Source organism: Phodopus roborovskii, unplaced genomic scaffold, assembly GCF_943737965.1.
Source record: "Phodopus roborovskii unplaced genomic scaffold, PHOROB, whole genome shotgun sequence".
Classification (NCBI taxonomy): Eukaryota; Metazoa; Chordata; class Mammalia; order Rodentia; family Cricetidae; genus Phodopus; species Phodopus roborovskii.
In genome coordinates, this window is record NW_026126613.1 from 320741 (window position 1) to 342757 (window position 22017).

Here is a 22017-nt window from a genome sequence, read left to right on the forward strand (position 1 = left end):
GGTTTTCTTCATTTATATATTTTTTTAATCCAATTCTAGTATCACTAGGGTTTCCTGAACTTAAAATTGGGTTACAAAACTAGTGATGAAACTCTAGCCCCACGCTGAGGGACTCTGTGTCCTACATCTCTGCTGATACTGTTGGAGATATTGCCATTTGTTCTCAGAGCCAATTTAGTGACTGCCCTGTTGTCCTGCTGCTCAGGTGACTCAGTGATTTCTTCCTGTTACAAAAGAAGGTGGACCTATCTTGCTCTGTGCCTTATCAGTTGAATTTCTGTGAGTCACAACAGCGCTGTCTGTCATACAAGTATACTGCATTTCCAGTGTCACTTGAGGTCCACAGGGTACCGAACAGTGTTACAGTGTGAAGCAGACCCAGATGACACAGGTCTGAGAATTTGCAGTTAACCCCTTGAGAGCAAAGATGAAACAAGGGAGCCATAGGAAAAGTGTCACCCAACTGAATCAAATTAACTTCTTTTGCAGAGACTGTTTTAAAACCAAGCTGTCTGCCCCAGTTCGTTCTACCTCTAGTGTGAATTGCTTTCCAAGGAGATTCCTGGACCCCTCTCAAAGAATTGCCTGTCCCTTTCAGTATAAACACAGACATGTCCAAATCCTGGACAAACCAACATAGCTGAAAGCCCCCGGACCCCACTGCACAGAGCAGCAAGGGCCCCACAAAAGTTGGATTTCCTGTGTCACTCAAAACAGCTGAAACATCAACTCATCTCAGTTTCTATATAAATGTGTTAGGGACTGAAACTGTAAACTAATTGAGTAGCAATGAGTGTATCATCTGCAAATCGATGTTCCTCTCAGTTCTTCATCATCTGCTGTCAGAATGCTGAGAAAGTAATCCATAATGTCTTTTTCTAAATCTGAAACAAGAACACTAGCTTCTTATAAGGCTTGAGTAACTAAGGTAAGTGAAGGTGAGAATTATGACAATGTATTTCTCTTAGAATGAAAATAATCTGAAAACATATCCTACATGAAGTACCAGGAAATTGAAGTTGTAAGTCGTCTCTCTCTCTCTGCTTATGTGTGTGTGGATAGGAAGGCCTCACTGACCTTCTCACCAACCATATGTGTTCTTCTCAGTGGGCGGTGCTGACCTGTGGACACTGTTTCTGTAATGAGTGCACGTCTATCATAATTGAACAGTACAGTGTCGGCTCTCATCGAAGCTCCATCAAGTGTGCCATCTGCCGCCAGACCACGTCACACAAAGACGTGTCCTATGTCTTTACCTCGGAGAAAGCAAACCAAGAGGACGATATCCCTGTGAAGGTAACATAGGTCAGGGACACAGGCAGGCAGTCAAGGCGGGGCCACCGCGGTTAGTGTCTAATGCGGTAAAGCAGTAAAGGGATTGGCACCGAGAGGGGTAAACCACTGTGCGCTGGACAGACGACCTGGAGGCCTCAGCTTTACCCCACCACCCCCTTGTGGGAGAGAGGGAGAGAGCTCAGCACCCAGCAACCAACACGGCTCTCTGCAGTCATGTCACTGAGAGCCGAAGCCCTCTCCTGTCTGGGCTTCTCTTCACTGAGGTCAGGCCCCGGGCCACCCTAACGGTGTTCCTGGAACACTCGCCTAGCATCCCCAAGACCCTGGGTTCACTGTTTAGCTCTAAAGAACAGTTTAGTTTAACCCAAATGTATAGTTTTTGTTGAAGTATTTTTTTTTTAAGCTTTCTTCATAGTTAGTCCAAACTAAAGGACAGTAGAGGGTTCCTGGCTTTAGTTAATTATCATAAGAGTGTCACAGTATGCTTTAAAACACTGTGGACTGACATTTCAGAAGATAGTTAAACTTGAGTCTATATTCCTAACTTTACCGTGTTTTATTCAGAATCTTAAAACATTACCAATGCAATATACAAACAAGATGCACTAGAATTTCTGCTCAAAGTATGTGTTCACTTAGTAAAAAGCACTTATTAGGTGTTTTGTTAACTTGATTTTCTTATACATCCTCTTAAAATCTTTCTAACAGACTTGGTTAAAAGGCAAATCAGTGTTTAAATGTAATAGGCACTGGGGGCCAGCTGAACAGAGAAACAATATAGGGCTAATGCTTAAGCAGGAAATTGACTACTCATTAAGTCCTTCTTCTGGGTTCTTTTTAGGAATGTGTTTTCTGAGCAGAGTTGGAGGCAGCTTAAAATTACTGACAGAATTAGGTATTCGTTAGAGTGTTCTTCCTACTAAGAAACCTACAATTCAATTAAATAATTGGTAGTTGTTTTTTCCCTTCTTGATATTTTTATAAACTTTAAAGTGTCAATTTCATTGCTCACTGTGTGTTTAGATAAACAGAATCCCAGAGTTGGGACAAATTTCCATTCTTTCTTGCCATGTATACTTTTTGGATATCTCCTATGCTCCAGGAAGATGGAATTTTAGGCCTTGCAGTTTGAACTGACGTCAAGATGTGGTTGCTGTTCTCACAAATTATGTAGTTTGGTGGCAGGGGTATGGAGAAGGAATTTGAGCAAATTAGAGCAAAAAGTATAGACATGATTTTTTTCCAATTCTAATAAATATACATAAAGTAAAAGCCAACCTGAGCTTTTCTGAAGTAATGACAGGATCTCGATGATGAGATGGCTTCAGAAGGAACGCTCAGTGCAGTGAGTGCGAAGAAAAATCAGAATAGGAAATCGGGGTGTATACGGGAAATTAATAAATAAAGAGTGAAAATGGCCAACTGTTGATAATCTTAGAAATAGAAAAGCCAGAGTTGTGAATGAGATGCCCAAGTGTTTAACAAATTAAAGATGCTGTTTAGTAAACGATAACCGAATTAGCGGGTAAGTGAACTACCTGAGGATCATGAGAATGCAAATTTATTTGTGTTAGGGACCAAAGAAGGCAATGCTGATGCCTAAATGCAGAACACACACACATAAGCATTTTCTATTTCAGAGGGCTCAGAAGGCAGCTATGCTCTAATAACAGAGAAAAAGAACAGGGCTTCTATGAGTCTAAAACCTTCATATAACTGTGTGTGTGGTGGTTGTGGTCTTAAAGCATTTATTCTGCCAGTAAAATGTCTAAGAGTGTAAGACGGTAACGGGAAGGGTGAGTACAGAAGCATGAACTGCAGTTCAGTTCCAGAAGGATAAGTGAGGAGAAGACATCATGACCTAAGGATCACCTAGTCTGTCGCTAAATCCTTTGGATGGATGTGTGTTTAAAGGATGCCTCAAGAAGCTGTAAAATGAAGTAGATAATTAGAGCAACCCAATTGCCAGCCCTGAGGCTTTGGTGGTCACTGTCCTACTCACTACTCCTAGGACTGTTGTCCTAGGAGTATGCTCTTACTCTTCTCTGTGCTCCTGTATTTCTCTCCCCTTCTCCTGAGGGTAGTACTTGTTTTCTCTTCTCTTTCTCATTTCAGCTGCGTGTATGCCAATAGCCACAAGTGGCATTGGTGGGTAAGAGGAGGCAGCTCATCTTACCGGGGGAAACATAATGACAGCGTCATGAACCAGTGTGAGGCAGAACTTCTGTCCTGCTTTGTTTGTACAGGGAGTTTAGGAAGAGGTTGCTCTAGCTGCCAGTAAACTGCACAGCTGTGGCACTGAGTCACTGGACCCATCAGAGGCAAACACCTGTTCATTTGTGGCAGCTTTCCTATACCCAGGACAGTTAGGTTTGCTGCCCTGGTGGGAAAGGGCTATCCGTGTTGAAACACTGTTGCTGCTTGCCTTTCATGGGTATTGGGGAATACGCGAATTATAAACTGTCTTATTTAGAAAATGGATTAGAGACTTTAGTAGAGATAGTTTCTTCCTACCATTGACACAGATATGCGTGCATTTCTTTTGTCATTAAACATGACTATTTTACATATTACATAAACCAATCTCACCCGTCTTCCCCTTCTTCACGTTATTTCTTACCACATGTGTGCTTGTTTCTCTCTGCTTTTTCTGTCGCCGTTTGTGTCTGACACTTCTGCCTTTTGTTACCTGTCACCCCTTTGACTCTGTCCCATTTATACCCTACTGTCTGTCACTTGCTCTTCCAAGTGTCTGTAATGTTTTCAGAGTTCACCTACTCTCTTACTTTGTTCATACAACTTCTAGACCTGAAAGTTCTTGTCTTTTATTGTCAAGTTTTTGGCACTTAAATATTATAAATGACCTTAAGGGTTTTATTTCAATCTAAATATTCATGATAAAACTTTCATACATGGCAGACAATATGACAACATACATAGTGCTTATTTATATAACTTAAGATCATATAAAAGCTATTCAGAGAATGTAAAAATAATAATAAATCATCTTTGGCATTTTTTTTGCTGATGATATCTTTGGAAACTGGATAAGGCACCCTGTTAGTTAAGCATAGAAATAAGATATTGAGAGTACCAGTAACCCTTTGGTGTATGCTCTTAAATAAAAACTGCATCACCCATAACAACAGTGTGGCAGCATTCCTAAGTGACCTTGGAACCTACTGGGCATTTCACAAAGTAAACAAAATTCCCCTTGCAAGTTCTGACAACTGCAAGGCATTTTGGATGTGAAGTAGGTCTCCTGGCAGGACATAGCCCCATGTGACTTGTTCTCGTGTCCTGTGTTTGGCTAGGTTTCATACAAAGCACTTCTGCTGCTGTAAACCCAGCCCTGTACTCAACAGGAGTCTTGGTCCATAAGTTTCTGTTCAGTACAAAATGTTACATGTAGATAGCCACAGCAAAATAGCACCTGTCCCAGCCACACATGCACTATTATTACTTCATCATCTTAGGTTTGGAGTATCTCATGATCAGCCAGGGTGCTTTTAATAGTAGGCTTTTCAGGCCTGGTCTCAACGAGTTAGTATTTACTGCAGATGGGATATGACCCAGGATCTTTGGTTTTAGTAAGTACATCTATTAACCTTAGAGATGACTTACGGAACTTTTCAGAGAAAATACTGCATTTACCTTCTAATTCCAAGACGGTCAGTACAGCGACAACATACAGAATTCTAATGAGGTTTTTTGTTTGTTTGTTTGTTTGTTTGTTTGTTTTGCTTTTCCAGTTATCAAGAGCTGGCATGACTATACCTTCCAAAATATAATTAAACATCTGGATAGAAAAGACTATAAAATTCTGAGTGAGTTTAAAATAAGCATACAATAAGCTGGTAAATTAAATCTACACATAATTGTATTTATATATACGTCTGAATACCCTATATGAACTATCAAATATGTTATACATCAGTGTTAACTGATAAAATGAAAATGATATTGATGTTTTTGTTAGAATGGGCATATATGTGTGTGTGTGTGTGTGTGTGTGTGTGTGTGTGTGTATGTATACATATATATATATAATATATGTAATTCTGTTGTCAAAAGAGAAAAAGTTTCCATTCAGTGACCCAGTTACCAATTGCAGTTCTGAATTATTAGTCATTCATGCTGAAAAGCAGCCATGCCGTGCAATACATTGACCACACAATAGAGACTTTGAAGACATAAGTGTAAATTGCCTTCATTTAATTATCTCTTTGTAAACAGTACTTCTTGGACCGTTAACTCATCAGATTGAGTTGAGACATGATTCTCTGCTGTACCCTAACCCTCTGGCGTGGCATGCAATAGGCCCTCAGTAAATGTCTAGATTGGAGGTTATACTGTATCCCTTTGATCCAAATATGACCTGTAACCTTTTTAAGATAGTAACTTAAATCTGAAATCATAATGCAGATTGTTTTAAAAAGCTGGAAAATAATTTGGAGGCCTACCTTATACATAAGATTGCGTACAGCCTGGAGAAAGTTTCTATTGCGCTTTGTAAAGTAGCACACGAGAGTGGAAAACCTAGCTCTCGCTGCTGGCATAGGCTGGAAAAGTATCCCTGCTTCGTGAGGTCACTCAGAAGCTTCAGAACTGGGCTGTGCTTTGTGTGTCACAGCAGCATGGGTGAACGGGTGTGAAGGGAAACAACACGACAGGTTGGCACGAGGAAGAGCTAGCCTTATTCCAGATGGAAAAGTGCAGGTACCAAAATAATCACTGTTATTCTAGTGAATAATTGCAGGAGCCGTTGAACATCCCTGTACAAGTTACACACCTCTAAGGTACCACCCCGTACCATTCCAGTTGTTCATACTACTGACTAAAGTACAGCCTTTTCTTGATTAGAAAGCAGAGCAAACCACGCTGAGTGAATTTGTCACCTTTGAAATTACATTTATCAGAGGAAAATTTCAAAAACTGCAGTCTTAGGACATTTAATTCTCATACTATCTTATCTGTATGTTACTCTAAGTAATGACTACAAGAATAAAATGTTACTGTCCTGCTTCAGATGTGACGGACCCACACCTGGCGTAGGCACTTTTCTTCTGTGGCAGGTATCCGTGGCAGTAATACTGTACATACAGCGGCCTATGGCAGGGGAATAGGGATACGATCCAGAGACAGCTCACTGTGGTAAATGAGCACCTGTATATCCCTGGACTAACACATGAAAAAGGAAAAGTAACTTCAAAATGTCACACAGTGAAAGCTGATGTTTATCTCCATTCTCTTTTTACTCTGTTACTGTGAATGCATTCTGATTTGGTTCTAGGGATAGCCTCTATAACTTCCAATACATAGACTTTTTCCTTGAGTGCTAGCAGAGGTCAGAGTCCACTGTCTCTTCTTTGTAAAATATGAAGGAATGAATGCATCTATTCCTCTTTCCTTCTCCCTCATTAGTATGTTTAATTTTTATTGTATGACTATGTCATAATATATGTGGTAGCCACATTTATTATGCAATTATAAGCTCATCTATATCCAGAACAAAAAAGCCAGTAGCATGTGCAGTATTATAATGTAATTTTTTTCACCATAGAATCAAATAGAATGATGTTATAAAGCAAAGAGTATCTTCCTAATCATCTGTCACTGAGCTTTGCACGTTTTTTTGGTGTTTTTTTTTTTTTTTTTTTTTGGTTTCATTTTTTGAGACAGAATTTCTCTGAGTAGCCCTGACTGTCCTGGAACTCACTCTGTAGACCAGGCTGGCCTTGAACTCACTCTGTAGATCAGGCTGGCCTTGAACTCACAGAGATCCTCCTGTCTCTGCCTCCCAAGTGCTGAGACTAAAGGCGTGTGCCACTACAGTCTGGCCAGTTCTTTTAGTTTTTATTAAGATATATTAAGTGTATGGTGGGATTCATTGTAACATTTTTTTCATAAGAGTATATAGTGTAATTTAATCATAATTCCCTTTTGTTCTGCTCCTCCTCCTCTCCTTTCAAACAATTTTCTAAGCACCCAAATCTGTTTTTTCCTAATTATCTTCCTTTTTTCTAAAGCAACTTGGTATTTATTTATCCATAAAATCCTTCATTCTCCATTAGACAGCTTTAAGAAATTTTGCCAGAAAATATGAATGGCCAATTTTAGAGTTCTCGGTGCTTCTTACCATGAATTCATTTTGCCTTGTGCTGGTAAGTTACTGTATCTCCCCTAATAGAGAACTTGACAGGCTATGTTTCGTGTACACTACACTGTGCATTTCTTGTACTTGCGTAGCCTATACATTAATATATAATAGATTAAAATCTCTGAAAATATGGCTTTTTTATGCAGGTATTCTAACACAAATGTCCTTTCTTCTGTTTGTTAGCAATTAGACTGGGTTGGCTTTCTCTGGTGTTCTGTAGGATTTTGACCTGTAATTGTACAAGTGGACCTAACAGAACTGTTGGAATCCCCAGAAAATAAAATAGTAGAACTCTCTCCCCTCCCTCTTTCTCCCTTCAAAAACCCCTCCCCCCATCACTCATTCTCTGACTACTCGTGTAGACAGAAATAGGCTGGGTACAAAGGGACATACTAGGCAGTGTGCTTCCTTTTTAGAGTCGTAGATTACTTCCAACTCTAACCCACACACACACATTTACTTTTATTAAAAGTTATTAAAAATATAAAGCAATGATTTTTTTCTATTAGCATAATTTCATTTATTCAAATCAGGTCAAGTAGTCTATTGTTACTGCAGCAGGGAGACTTGACTATCTCCTACTTCCTTGTCTCTCTTTTAATAAGGGGTCTCAGCAGATGGTAACTGATGTGAAGGAGGAGTTAAGCCAACTATGATGTGTCTTTGTGTCCCCTGCATATTTTCTATTGCTGCACTCTCTTCCCCACAGAACACATTAAAGCAATTAAAGAATTGCTTTAATATAGCAGTTTTGTTCTAGATGGGCAAGGATGGCCAAATTTCTAAGCCAGATGCTCCCTGTTTGCTTTAGGTTTATAATAATTCTTCTAGTCCACCAAACAGATGGAAAGAGAGACTTCTGTCTATCCTTTCAGCACAGTAAAAATGCTTAACCCAGAATTTAAATTCTTTGAATTTTGCAGCAAAAACGTATGACTACTCTGTTTTAATCTGATTAAAATAAATTAGTCACACCTATTAGAGTAAGACTCCACTGGGCATTTCTTATTTTGCCTTATGCTACTGTATATGATATAGGCCAGATTTCATAAGAAATATCCTTTGTTGGACTTTGGTGCTGATATATTTCTGCTATTTTTTTAAGTGTTGACTTCCTATCCAAAACTCTAGTTTATTCTATGTTATACTTAAGGGAAAGGTTTGAGTTCATTTCTTTATTAGCTATTTTAATGTTTACCTGCCATAATAGATATGAACAGAGTACTAAAACCCTTGTCACAGTTCATTGAAGCATTATTCATTCGCAGTAGTCAAGGCAGAATCACCCCGTGTTCACAGACTCATAACTGCATTAAGAAAATATGGTACCCAGTGCTGGGGGCATGGCTCAATGGTCATAGTGCACACCACACATGAGGACCATGGTTCACATCCCCAGAACACACATATATGTCACGTGGGCATGGCAGCTGGCTTCTCATTCCAGCATTGGAAGGTAGAGAAGGGAATACTCTGAGTAAGCTGGCTAGTAACTCTAGCTTTATCAGTGATCTCTGAGTTTGACTGGGAGACTTGCATACACACTTGGAGAGATCATGTGTTACTTCTTTTTCTATGTGACTTCAGTAATCCTTTATTATCTAAAGCATTTTCTTTTCACTTAACAAATTTCGGTCTTTTATCAAGATAGGTTCCCAGAGGCAATGAATTTTGAACATAACATCTTATAATCTGAGGGAAAGGGCTAGAAGTGTGGCTTATACATTGAGCGTGGGTAGCATGCACTTGCCCTGGGTTTAGTCCCCAGCAGTACTGTGAAAGCACCTGTTGCCCTAGAGCCAAAATTCCTGTCCTAGTTGTGTGATTTAGACAATAGAAAGCATATACCGATTGAGAATCAGTGACAATTTGTAAGTGAGGCCCACGAGGATTGTTTTGTTTTGAGAGCCAACAAAATTAGATACCTGGAGAATGTGCTGATCTTTGCTTACACAGAGTTAGCATCTCATTTGTTACTTACAGAAGATGATGGTTTCTCTTGAACTTTTTGTAAGGAGCAGCTCTGTATATTGAAGGGCTTGTGTTATCTTCATTTGAGTTGTGTTGCTTGTGTGTTGACATGAATGTGCATGTGGAGGTTAAGAGGACACTTGTGGGGTTGTTGCCTCTTCTACCGTGGAAGTTCAAAGGGTAGAACTGAGGTCAGCAGGCTTGGCAGCATGTGCTTTTACCCAGTGAGCAATAGCAAGTGAAATGCTTTCAAAGTAGCACATTGCAGGGGACAGGAATGGTTCTATCGAAAGGCCTCAATTGTCACTTTGTGTTCATTTCTTGTTTTTATTTCTTTGTTATTTTAAATCCATAGACTGAGATAGGATGGTGCCCTTACATTTTTTCTAACCTTGTATGTATAATTGAGTCTATCTATCTAAAAGAGTAATTATTATCAGGAAGATTTAAAACATTTTTTGTCATAACCCTGTCTGGACATTAAATTAGGGTAACTTCTTTGTTTCTTTGGTTACCTGTCTGTATTCTTTTATGTGCAAATACATGAATTGAGAGCATTGAGGAGAGGACAAATGCTGCTGTGGAAATACTTTTGCTTTTTGGGTTTGTCTGGCTCCTCCCCCACACGTTAATTTAAGTCATTATGGTGTTCATATTTAAGGTCTGAAAAGATTAGTTACTGATGGTTTATCTGCCAGGTGTTAAGTTAAACAAACTCACTACAGGTTCATCATTTGTTTATTTCTCAGGTTTTAAGCCACTTTTCCATTACCATATTCCTTTGATTGAATAGCTCTGAAAGATGAAAAAAATCAGTCTCTTATATAGAGTGAATCTATCTATCTGTGTGTTAGATGACATCATGTGTGTGTCTGTCACTGGTCATGACATTGCAAGGAAGTTTTACTCATTGGTTGAATACTTCGTTTGGCAAAGTTCCTTGGATTTTGACTCTTTGTATGCTTGCATTTCTATATAAGAGGAATGAGAGTGGTGAGGACGGGTTTTGAATACATGTTACGAGCAGTTTCCCGCCAGCCTGGTCCCACGGCCGCACCAGCCCCAAATAACATGTAGAGACAGTGTATTAACCTTAAAGCTGTAGGCTGGTTACTAGCATTTCTTACTGGCTAGCTCTGTCTTAAATATTAACCCATTTCTATCGATCTAAGTGTTTCCATGTGATCTTATCTTACCGGAGAGAGAGGGCCCGGACCTCTTGGTCCTACATTTCAACTCTACTACATCTCCCAGAGTCATCCTTGTCTCTTAGTCCCGCCTGTCTTGCTTTCCTGTAGGCCAACAGGGCTTTATTCATTAACCAATATAAGAAACATATTTACAGAATGACATATCCCATCAAATACATACTCTGTTTCTTTGCTGTAACAAAATTTAGTAACTAAAAATCTAAGTAAAAAGTGTTTGGTATCATTACTTTATGACTTTCTAGTATGATTTTCTGTCCAATTAACTAGATGTAGATTCTTTTAGGAAATGCTTTTTCTTATATTTGGAGGTCAGGGAGCATATCAATGACATGGCACATTATATGGAGTCAGAGGACATGTAAATGTTGGTTTTTTCCTACCATGTGGGCCCTGGGAATCAAATTCAGATCATCAGGCTCATGCCAAGGATGCTTACCACTGAGCTGTCTCTTACACATCTTGAATATAAACTTTTTCAGTTGTACAATTAGAGAATAAAGAAAATTCTCAACAAACAAAAAGACTAAGCACATAAATATTTGTGAAGTGTCTCTGTTACATATAATTTGAATGAAATGTTTTATGCCAAATTTTTTCCATTCTCTTTTTTTTTTTTTTTTTTTTTTTCATTCTTAACTAGGTTTTTGGTATTAATGTATTTTCCCCTTTATGTTCAAAGGGTAGCCATTCTACAAAAGTGGAAGCTGTGGTCAGAACGCTGATGAAAATACAGCTTAGAGACCCAGGGGCCAAAGCACTCGTTTTCTCTACGGTATGATCAAGGCTTCTCGCTTCAGTCCAGCTGGTTTTCTGCCTCTCCTTAGTATTTATCTGGGAACTATTTTTAAATGCTTACTGAAATGTAGTTAAGATTCAGAATTACTGTTGGGTTTTTCTTCCTATGCCCTTTTATATTTATCTTTAGAGAAATGTTATACTTTATAAAGACAGTTTCTATAAGATTTTATATTAATTTCAGTAAGAGACTTTATTTTGATATTTTAAAAGTGAGAATCTATAACCTTGAAAGATTCATTCACAAATTAATTTGACTATTTAAGGAGTGTTAGTTAATGAACTACAAAGTATAATTTTGTTAGTTAATGAACTACAAAGTATAATTTAAAAATATAAATACAGTAAAAGCCCTGATTTTACATTTAGAAAGATAAGAAACTATATTAAATAGTCCATTATTTTGTATTATATATTTTAACTATTTTCAGTGATGCTTATATTTTACTACACTACCTTTCAGCTAGTATTTTATGGGGGGAAAAGCTGTTTCCCAGCAAAGCTAACTAGTATTGTAGGTACTCTATCTGAGGGTTTGGGTTTGTTTTTGTTCTTGTAACTGTTACTGTGGTTTAGTTATTGTTTCTTCTCAAACCTTCTGTGTGTAAACACTATTTTCCTCACTTTTATGTTCTAGTGGCAAGATGTATTAGATATTATTTCAAAAGCTCTCACCGACAACAACATGGAATTTACGCAAATCAGTCGCATTAAGACATTCCAGGTATGTTGAGTTTCCCTTGTGTTTTTAACAGATCAGGTGCTAACTGAAACTGCTGTTTACTTGCTGACTTAGTTTATCTTCTCTCCTGAACCCTGAAGGAGAGTTTAAGTTCTTGATTATCTACAGAATTAATGTTTTAAAGCAAAGTAGAAAAACTATAGACACTTTTGATGTATTCAGTAATACCTGAAAAGAAAATCTTAAAAAAAAAATGTTTTGACTTGAGATCCTTTTTCTTAATGTAGAAAAATGGCCTTGCAGTATCTCTTTTGCTGTACCCTGGGATTATATTCTACACACATACACACCACATATATCATCAAAGTACATGTGGTTAAAATTTCATTTATATCACATTCTGCACAGTCACACCCACATACTCTGAGACACACCACACGTAAGCACTACTAAAATGTAGTGGGATTCTGTCTTAACTCACATTAATTCTTCCATATTTTTTTCTCTTCTTCATTTTCCTCTATACTCATATAATTCAGTTTTCATGTATCACATATATCTATGATATGACTTTTTACTGTATGCTATAAAAGCAAAAGTGTTTGTATGATTTTCTTCTTCAAGATCAAGAAAAACAACATTCCAGTTTCTAAAATTCGCGGATTAGTGTTGAGTTTTCACTGCCATATTCATCTTGCGCTATAACAAACTACTCTTATTTTAATAGAACTGGCTAAAATTAAAATGCATCCTGTTTTCTTTTTTCTTTCTTTTTTTTTTTTAGGAGAACCTCTCAGCATTTAAGCATGATCCTCAAATCAATATTTTGCTGCTGCCCCTACACACGGGCTCTAATGGATTAACTATCATTGAAGCCACTCACGTGCTCTTGGTGGAGCCCATCCTGAACCCTGCCCATGAGCTTCAGGCCATTGGAAGGGTACACAGAATTGGACAGACAAAGTAAGGAATGCAGTTAGCATCAACCACTTTGCCTCAGGTTATAGAAACTAACTCAGCATTTAAATTCTTTATTTATGTTCAATGTGGCCTGTTTGTTTACCTGAAATGTTTAGGACCAGAAATGTTTTAGAGTCTGATTTGTTGTATTTTGCCTTCTAGAGTATGTACATACCTTTAATGAGATATCTTGAGGAAGGTGTCTTAAGTCTAAACATGAAATTGATGTATATTTCACATTATACATAGTCTAACCCTCACATGAAGTCAGGTGTGGGAATTTCCACTTTGCCACATGTCCGCATGGGCTCCCTGGCCCTTGCATGCATGTGCACACACACATGAATGAAGCAATAAGTCAGGGTAGTAAAAAATAATTAGATTTACTGTGGTACCTGAACAAAAAAGTAATCATGGTTATTATGTGATAGGTGCTTCCTTTATTCAAGTAACAGATTATATGGGTATCTGTAACACAACTCCCTAGTTATATTACCTCATGGATGTTAGAGACCTTGAAAATTTGAAGACCTACACATACTGAGCACCTAACATATCAGGCGCATACTACATACTGAAGATTATAATCATATATGACAAAAATCGTTCCCATCTAGCAACATACATAAGAGGCTACTGTGTACCACAAGGAAAAGATGGTTGAGAGATTTGTGAACAAAACCACATGCTTTGTGCCCTGAAGAACAAAGAAAGGCATTAGGCGTAAGGACTGATTATTGTAAAGTCAGAGTAGAAAACAGACATGGAGCCTTGCGTGTAGAAGTGGAGGGGGAATAGAAAGGGGGGACTGACATTGTTAGGGTGGTGAGGGGTCTAGAGCTAACTGCTGTAGGAAAGCATGAGAAAGGAGTAGTAAGTCAACATTGCTTGTCAGGACCTGACAGCTTTAATTTTAAATGGGATGGCATAGGTTCTGTGTTTAAATGACGTTTCTCGTTGCTGTGTCAAACTCCAAGCACAAGCAGCCAAGGAAGGAAGTGTTTATTTGGGCTCACACTTTGGTGAGTAGAGTGGGAAAGTCAAAGTGGCAGAGACAGGACGTGGCTGGTCATATTGCAACCAGAGTCAGGGAACTCGGGCAGATAAATGCTGATTCTTAGCTTGCTTTGTCCTCATTCGGTCTCAATCCCTGTCTGTGGGATGTCGCTGCCCACATTCAGGGTGGATCTCCCTTCTGCACAGAAGTCTTCAACGTTTTTGAAATTCCCCATGCAGATGCACTAAGAGTTTTGTTTCCGTGGTAATTTTAAATTTCATCCAATTGATGACCAAGATAAGCCTTTGTGTTCTTCCAAAAAAAAAAAAAAAAAAAAAAAAAAAAGGCAACATAGTACAACCATAACCAATACACAGTTGTGCTAAAGTACTTACAAATGTCATTTATAATGCAGTTAAGTTTAGTGTCTGTGTAAGTGAGGTGTCCACATGCCACGTTGTACATTTAGAAGTCAAAGGACAGCTTCAGAGGTTAGCGCTTGCCTTCCGTTTTGTTGAGGCTATCTTACTTGCCTTTCTTCTGGTTTCCATACTTTGCAGGCTTACTGGCCTATGCTTACAACTGACTTTTTTAAGGAACATGAGTTCTAGGGATCAAGCTCAGGTTGTTAGACTTACCATGTGCTTTTATTAGTTGACCGTCTTGCCGGCCCTGAACACTGGCTTCTTGTTATACCTGTATTATCCTAAAGCATAGATAGGACTTGTCTCTGCTTTAAGGCCATCTCTGCCCACTAAACAGATGTTTTCTTTTGAGAGACTAGCTGAATCTTTGTGTCCTCCTCCCCTGCGGCAGTCTTGCCTCATGGAGTTCTTTCTTTCCACTATCTACCTGAGCAGTCGCGTTCATCAGTCCCCACACGCTTCTTTCATTACACTTTTACTGAACACTTGCCATGTGTCGTGCGTAATTTTAAGAATTTTAGATGTCTTCATGCAACTTACAAGCAGGTTGGTCTAGCAACAGTTAGTATGCAACAGATGTAAGTAAAGAATGTGTCATGTTAGGGTCTGGAAATGCTGAACAGGGTGGGAAGATAAGAGCAGAAATGACTTGAAACCTGACCTTACTGAGAGGTAACATCTGACCAAAGCGTGAAAGAAATTGGTACAGTCACGCTAGTATCTTAAGAAAGAACGATTAAGCAGACAATAAAATCAGTGTGACATCTGTAAGTCAGGAGTCTGTGGTGATATTTTGTTTAAGATCAAACAAGTAAAGCTTGCCTGAAGATCCGAGTGCAGACCTAGCAATGGCGGCACACACCTTTAATCCCAGCACTAGGGAGGTTGAGACAGGAGCAATATGGCTGCACTTAGAAAGGAACATAAGGCAGGAGGAGTCAGGAGCTTGGGCAGTCTGAGGGATTCACAGAGTCAGATGTAGTCTGAGCAGCAGTCTAAGGAGGCAGTCTGAGACAGGATCGCCCCCTTGGTCAGAGTATTGGTAGAGGTTGGAACTCTCTAGTGGCTGAATACTGGCTGATCTTTCAACCCCGAACTACTAGACTGAAACAGGTAGGAAATAGAGTCAGGGATCATATTAGAGCCTAATTGGGAAGCTGCAGAAGTTACCAGCTTAGATCTAGTCAGGATCTGTATCTGTACATGTATCTAGGAAGTTTACATCTCTCCCAGGATATAGACTAGATAGCTCAAGTTTGACATAAGTAAAAACAAACTGCACCCTTACTACTCTCAGCCAGCCCAAGCTTTCCTCACATTTAAATGTGACTCTCCTCATCTGTTCTTGCTCAGACAACCTCGGACTCTCCTATATATTTCTTTTTAATGTCTTACGTTCAAACTGCTTCAGCCTTGACTCTTGCGTCTGTCTCACAGATGCCTCTCATCTTCTGACTACTTCTTACCCCACTGACCCGAAGCACAGTCGGCCTCCTCCTGCCAGGGCAGCTGCAGATTTTATCTTATCTCTGCCTCCGCAGTAGCAGAGGCATTGCCAAAGTACAGTCGAGTGTAAACAAATTCTGCATAACCATTGGCCATTACTGGGATGAGCATATGCTCAGAAATAGCGAACAACGTTTCAGGGGCCAACAGCAGGCCAGCACAGCACAAGTGTGTTGTAAGTGAAACAGGTGAACAAGAGGTTAGAGGTGGAGAGGGCTCAGATCATATATTGTGGTTTTGCAGGGCCTGACCAGGAACTGCATTTTGTGGTTATAAAGGAACATGCTTTGTCTTCTGTTTGCTGGCTCTTCCTGCTGCTTCTGTGCTTAGCATCTAACTCCCTTCTCTCATTCCTACTTCTCAGGGCATTATCTGTCCATGGACCTGATTTTCTCATGTGTTCACTATGTGTTCCCTCGTGAAAGTGTTAGCTCATGAAGACCACATCGGCGGTCTTCACTACTGGCCTGTCCCCGAGCACATTCATATGTACCTGCCATAAATGGGCACCCATGGACCTGGGAATGTAGCGTGTGTGTGTAAAGATGATTTTTAAGCTTACGATTATTATTTACCTTCTAGACCTACTATTGTACATAGATTCTTAATTAAAGCAACAATAGAAGAACGGATGCAGACGATGCTGAAAACTGCTGAGAGGAGGTAGGAGACAGCATATGGGTGGGGTCCCTACCGTTTGACAGTGGTAACCCTCCTCTGCTTGGAGAACAAAGATATAAACACTAATGCTGTTTTTAAACCACAGAATAGCATTTTATCCAAAGCACTTCCCGATTAATGCTTTGAACATTCTGTTTCAGGTAGTGTTGTGATGTGCCAAACTAGCTGACTTTGACACATTAGATGACTTTTTCAATGAAATGTATTGTTCTGTCTTACCTGTTGTCCAATTTGTGTGAAAGGAAACCGTGCACAGCTGCTTTATAGTTCACAGTGGCCATCACGGGTCGATAGGAGAGTTTGAATTTGCAGTCTCAGCTGGTGGATTGTGTCAGATTCACAGGCATCAGAGTGGCAGAGTGGTCAAAACCGTCTGAGCTTTGAAACTTGGCCGTGCAGTCATTAAACGTCCTAACATTTGCACAAATTAGGAATTCTTCTTTAAAATCATCTTTGTACCTCCCTGCCAGATGGGATGGGTTGGATTTGCCCATGGAGGAAGTGACAGCTTTTCAGAAGGGGCTGCATCTTCAGGGTGCTTTGAGTACCAGAGTCATTTTCAAACCAGAAATTCCCATACTCTGGTGATGTACAAGGACAGATGCCAGCCACCCCATGGGCTCTACATCTAGTCTTTTTGTTCATGTCACCCCGTGCTGCAGGCTGCAGTGTTTTTTGTTTCAGTTACTTAAAGTAATGAAAGAGCTACTGAACTTCTCTATTACAAGTGGAAAAAGTAAGTGGTGAATTTAGAATCTTCTTAGCAACAGTTGTCAGATGTCTTTTTCTGGTTGTTTTGAATTTTTATTAATTTTTCATAGAAAGCATTTTCCAGCAGAGCCTCAGAATTATTTTGGCATTTTCTCTGATTTCCAGGAGGTGTAACACTTCCGTTATTACAGGAGTCGTTCCCTGTGGCTCAGTTATGAGAGCAGAGGAACAGACTTGTGTTCTCCGTTTACTGCCAAGCATGCAGTCACTGACTCCTCGCCTTTCTTTCTCCCTGTGTTTCTTGAAATCTTGCAGTCACACAAGCTCGTCCGGGAAGCATTCTGAAGCCTCTGTATTGACCGTGGCTGACCTGGCAGACCTATTTACTAAAGAAACGGAGGAGCTGGAATGAAGTGCTGTTTAGTCATTTCACAGACTTTGATATAGGACTTCACTTTCACAGTGATAAAGCCAAGTTGTAAATATTAGTAAATACTGTTTCAAATTGAATGAGTTTTTTTGTTGTTATACACTAGCCTAGTGAGAATTTCAGAACATGTACAATGAATTTTAATTTTACATTCCTACTGAAGCCCTTTTGTTCCAGTGACTATCTATAACTGATAAGGCAGAGGGATTAGGAAAGGTATTGAAGACTCTTCTTTTAATAGGTAGACATTTCTAATAACAAGTCAGAGTATATAAGAGAGAAAATAAACCAGTCTAGTTTTGTATGTCCTGATAATACCCAATCACCGTAGATCACATTTTTGAAAGGGCCTTCAGCATCTTTCGCATATGAGTCACCATTATCTTGTCAGTAATATTTTAAGAAAATACTGAACTATAACAACTAGTTATTTGCATGAATTTAAACTGTAACATTGTCATTGGAATTTGAAGTAGTATAGCTCCTAATGCTAAATCATTAGGCAGTTACTTTGCTTTTTGTGTTTTGCTACTAAAAGTTAAAATACAGAAAGTTCATTTTTCTATAATGTGTTAAAGTGGTATCAGTGTGGTTTTACATGTACTGATAGTTACCTTACAGTGGTGTTTAATTCTCTTAGTAATTTTCTAATGTGTTTTAAGGTGGATGTATCTGCACATATTGCTGTTTTATGATTTGATATCTTATTATAGCATAGAAACATGGCTTTGTTTCTTTATCATCATTGTACTGACATCTTAGACAGTATTCCCTTCCTGTGTTCCTCTAATTAGCCATTTTAGCTACTAGTTTCTAAATTTACAATAGTGTGTTCATTTCAGTTACCCTGCCCTTAGGAACTTGTGTTTGATCTTACTGCAGGAGAGTGCTGTGTTCACTCATGCGTATAACTAAGTGATAAAACTGTCTCTTCTTCTGTGAAGAATTAATGGATGGCCTTGAAATCACAAAATAAGAAGTAGCTTGTATCCTAGCCCTGTGATGGGATATAAAAATGGTCTTGTTTTCTTTCCTTTAAGCTTTTGGGGTGTCACGTGACCCTCAGGATTCATTAGCTCCTACCTAACTGTCCAGAAAGCTGTACTGGACTAGTTCCTGGGCCTCCTTCATCAGTGAGCTCTGGTGCTTAGCTAAGGTGCATCTCCTACTCCAGGTTTACAGGTGACAGTTCAACTGAAGACGACACATTGTGGGTGCTTATTCTTTAGTTGAAGGGAGCTATGCATTGATTCTTTTATATGAAATTAAACTATTTTTACAGCTCTTTTACATATCACGAAGAGCTTTCATGTATATTCATGTAGTTAATATTCCTAACAGTCCTGTGAAGTAGATGTAATTAATATCATTTCTATTTTAAAAGAACTAATGCTCAAAAATACTAAGAAATTTGCCTATGACATGTAGCCCAGGCCCCTGGCTTCCCATTTGTTCTTCCACCGACTCATACGCCATGCAGAGATTCAGAAGCCTGGTGGCTCTAATTCTTTAATAAGGAGATTGTTCAAGTAATGATTTTTGTGTCCTAGTATTGCTTTATGTGCTATGTTCCAGGGAAAACAATTTGATGTACTTCAATCAAAAACTGGTATACTGATATCTTCTATACTTGTATTCTATACCAGTATTAGAGGAAAACTACTCTTATTTATTCCAGTAAGATACCTCAATTAAATAAATACTTTAGTGGAAAATTAAATTGTGGCTTGTTTAGTTTCTAAGCTGTAGATCATATGGACTTTGGTTTTTATTGACTTGCATGAAATTGCCAAGCTGCAGTATTCCATATTTTATTTCCTTTGTTTTTTTATTGAAATTGTGATAATTCTCTTAGTTCAGAACTAAGCAGTGCCATAATCCCCACGTCTCGGCTGCATGCAGAAGAAAGTTTAGTTCCCCTTCTCAGTTCTTTACACTTTCACTGTACTTTTACCTGTGTGGACACTGTACTAGCAAACCACTGAGAAAAAGTGACATTGCCCAACCCTTTAAATGCATTTATAGCTAGGGAGTAGTTTTTCAAGAGATAAATGTACGAGGACTGAAGATTTATCTATGTAAATTGTAAGTACTGTGTTATCTAATTCCACAGACTTGGCTTCAAACCCAGATAGCTTTACTGTGTTTATTGTAACATTAACTTTCTCTTTGTATGTAACCTTAAGGTAGTGGGCAATGCATTTATTTTTAGAAATTAGTCCTTTTGGAGAATATAACTCAGTCATGTTATATGCATAGTTTGCACAAATCTCTGGAATTCAAGACATCCCCTTCCCCCTGAAAAATATCTCCTTCACATCATTAATAACATTAAAAGTCTTAACACAAGGTTTCAACACAGAACTAATACTTAACAAGCAATATTAGTTTATAACAAAAACAACTACTTATCAAAATATTTAATAGGCATTGGCTTAAGAGCTCTTCAAGGGGACTCAAGCAAAAATGTATTTCAATTCTTATGCTAACTCTCCCAAAGTTAATATGATTGTCTGTGTTTACATAGGATAACTTCTTGGAAATGCAGAAACTACTTGTGTTAACAAATGACCAAAATTCTACTTAAAGTGAATATAAGACATTTTCAGTTTTTGTAGCATTTAAACAAAATCATACAACAACATGCCATTTTACATATATAATTCCTGTGCTGTCTGTGCTGGATAGTTTTTATAGTCATCCACTTCCTCTTCCTGAATCCCTGAACATTGAAGGATTAGGGGAGTGTATGACAAATGTCCTTAGGGCTGAGCACTCTGCAGTCTCTTATGCCGTGAACCTTGGCCAGTTGTGAGTTTCTGTGTTAATTGCCGTCTACTATAAAAAGAAGTTACAGTTACTTAGTATAATAGTATAGGTCTTTCCTAGATGACAGTTTTGTGAGACACCACAGACTAACAAAAAGCCCAGAACCATGGGTTGGTTGACTCTCTTAGAGTTTTGGCCATGAGAGATCCTACATATATGTTCCAACATGGCAGGCCATTTGCCAATGCTCCTGGTTAGCCTATAGAACTTGACAATGAAACCCTATCACTGAAGACACTGCATTCTTGAGTCATAAAACACGGTGAAGTCAAGCTGCCACTGACCTGGATGCTTCATCCCTACTGTGACCGGAGGTGCTATGCATGCCATCAAAGGAGAAGAGTAATTGTTGATGTCCCAGCTGTGAGCCCGGGGATGCCCAACCCTTTTAACGTTTTTATTTAATTAAAATCTAATTATATTATTTCCCCTCCGTGTGCAATTCTCCTCCCAAATTGACAGCCTCCTCTTCTTTAACCACGGTTGATACAAATGAATAAACACATACAACCTCTTCAGTGTTTCCCTCCTGTGTCTGTTCTAGGGTTGAGTGCTTGGTATTGGATAGCCATTCAGGGCTCATCTCTCAGGAAGATTACTTCTTCCTCTCAGCAGTTCTTAATTCCTTGTAGCTCTTCATATAAGAGTGGGTGTCAACTGTGGTTGGAACTGTTCAGGTTTTGTTTTATATCATAATCTTTGGATCAAAGTTATACAGGAAATGTAGGCAAATTATGCTGAATAATATATTTCTTCCCTGTATTATTAGAAGATAAGTTCATTCCAAAAGTCCTTGAACTAATTTATTCCTAATTATGGGTGACTTATTCCCTCATAGTGTTTTTGATAGGCTTCTCAAGATGACATGAGGGGATTCAGCAATCAATATTCCATCTTTAGGAATTTAATTCTGTGTCCTCCCTCTCTGATGATTTTCTATGCGTTCTACAGATCGGTGTAGGAGTAGCTGTTTGGTTGTCGTTCTTGGTTTAACATCACTAGCTAATGCTGTCAGGGATACAACTGCCTTCTCGGTTTGTCCTCACAAGATCTCCCTGCTTGCTCACCCCGGGTGTTTATTTTATATGGACCAACCAGTTAGACTGTATAGGGGTCCCTTCCTAATCCCTTAGTCATTTCTCTAAAAACCGTCCCTCTAGGGCTGAGGACATACCTCAGATGGTAGAGTGCTTGCCCAGATACACATAAACCTGCCATGGTTACTGGTATGTGTAATCCAAGCACTCAGGAGGTGGAGGCAGAAGGATCAGAAGTTCAAGGTCATCCTCAGCCACGTAGTAAGTTAGAGACCAGCCTGGCATATGTGACACTTTTTATTTATAAAACGCTGTCTCTAAACTGA

The 22017-nt window shown here is 38.9% G+C and overlaps 1 protein-coding gene across 1 annotated transcript in view; it reads left to right on the top strand.

Annotated features, from left to right (window-relative positions):
* Shprh (SNF2 histone linker PHD RING helicase) overlaps nucleotides 1-19545 on the top strand; it is a 56831-nt gene extending 37286 nt beyond the window's left edge. The window contains exons 24-29 of the mRNA XM_051206192.1: nucleotides 1108-1296; nucleotides 11318-11410; nucleotides 12071-12157; nucleotides 12900-13078; nucleotides 16586-16666; nucleotides 17711-19545. Coding sequence (XP_051062149.1) covers nucleotides 1108-1296; nucleotides 11318-11410; nucleotides 12071-12157; nucleotides 12900-13078; nucleotides 16586-16666; nucleotides 17711-17807 — 726 coding nt within the window. The 3' untranslated portion in view covers nucleotides 17808-19545. The remainder of the gene's footprint in view (nucleotides 1-1107; nucleotides 1297-11317; nucleotides 11411-12070; nucleotides 12158-12899; nucleotides 13079-16585; nucleotides 16667-17710) is intronic.
* The last annotated feature ends 2472 nt before the right edge of the window (nucleotides 19546-22017 follow it).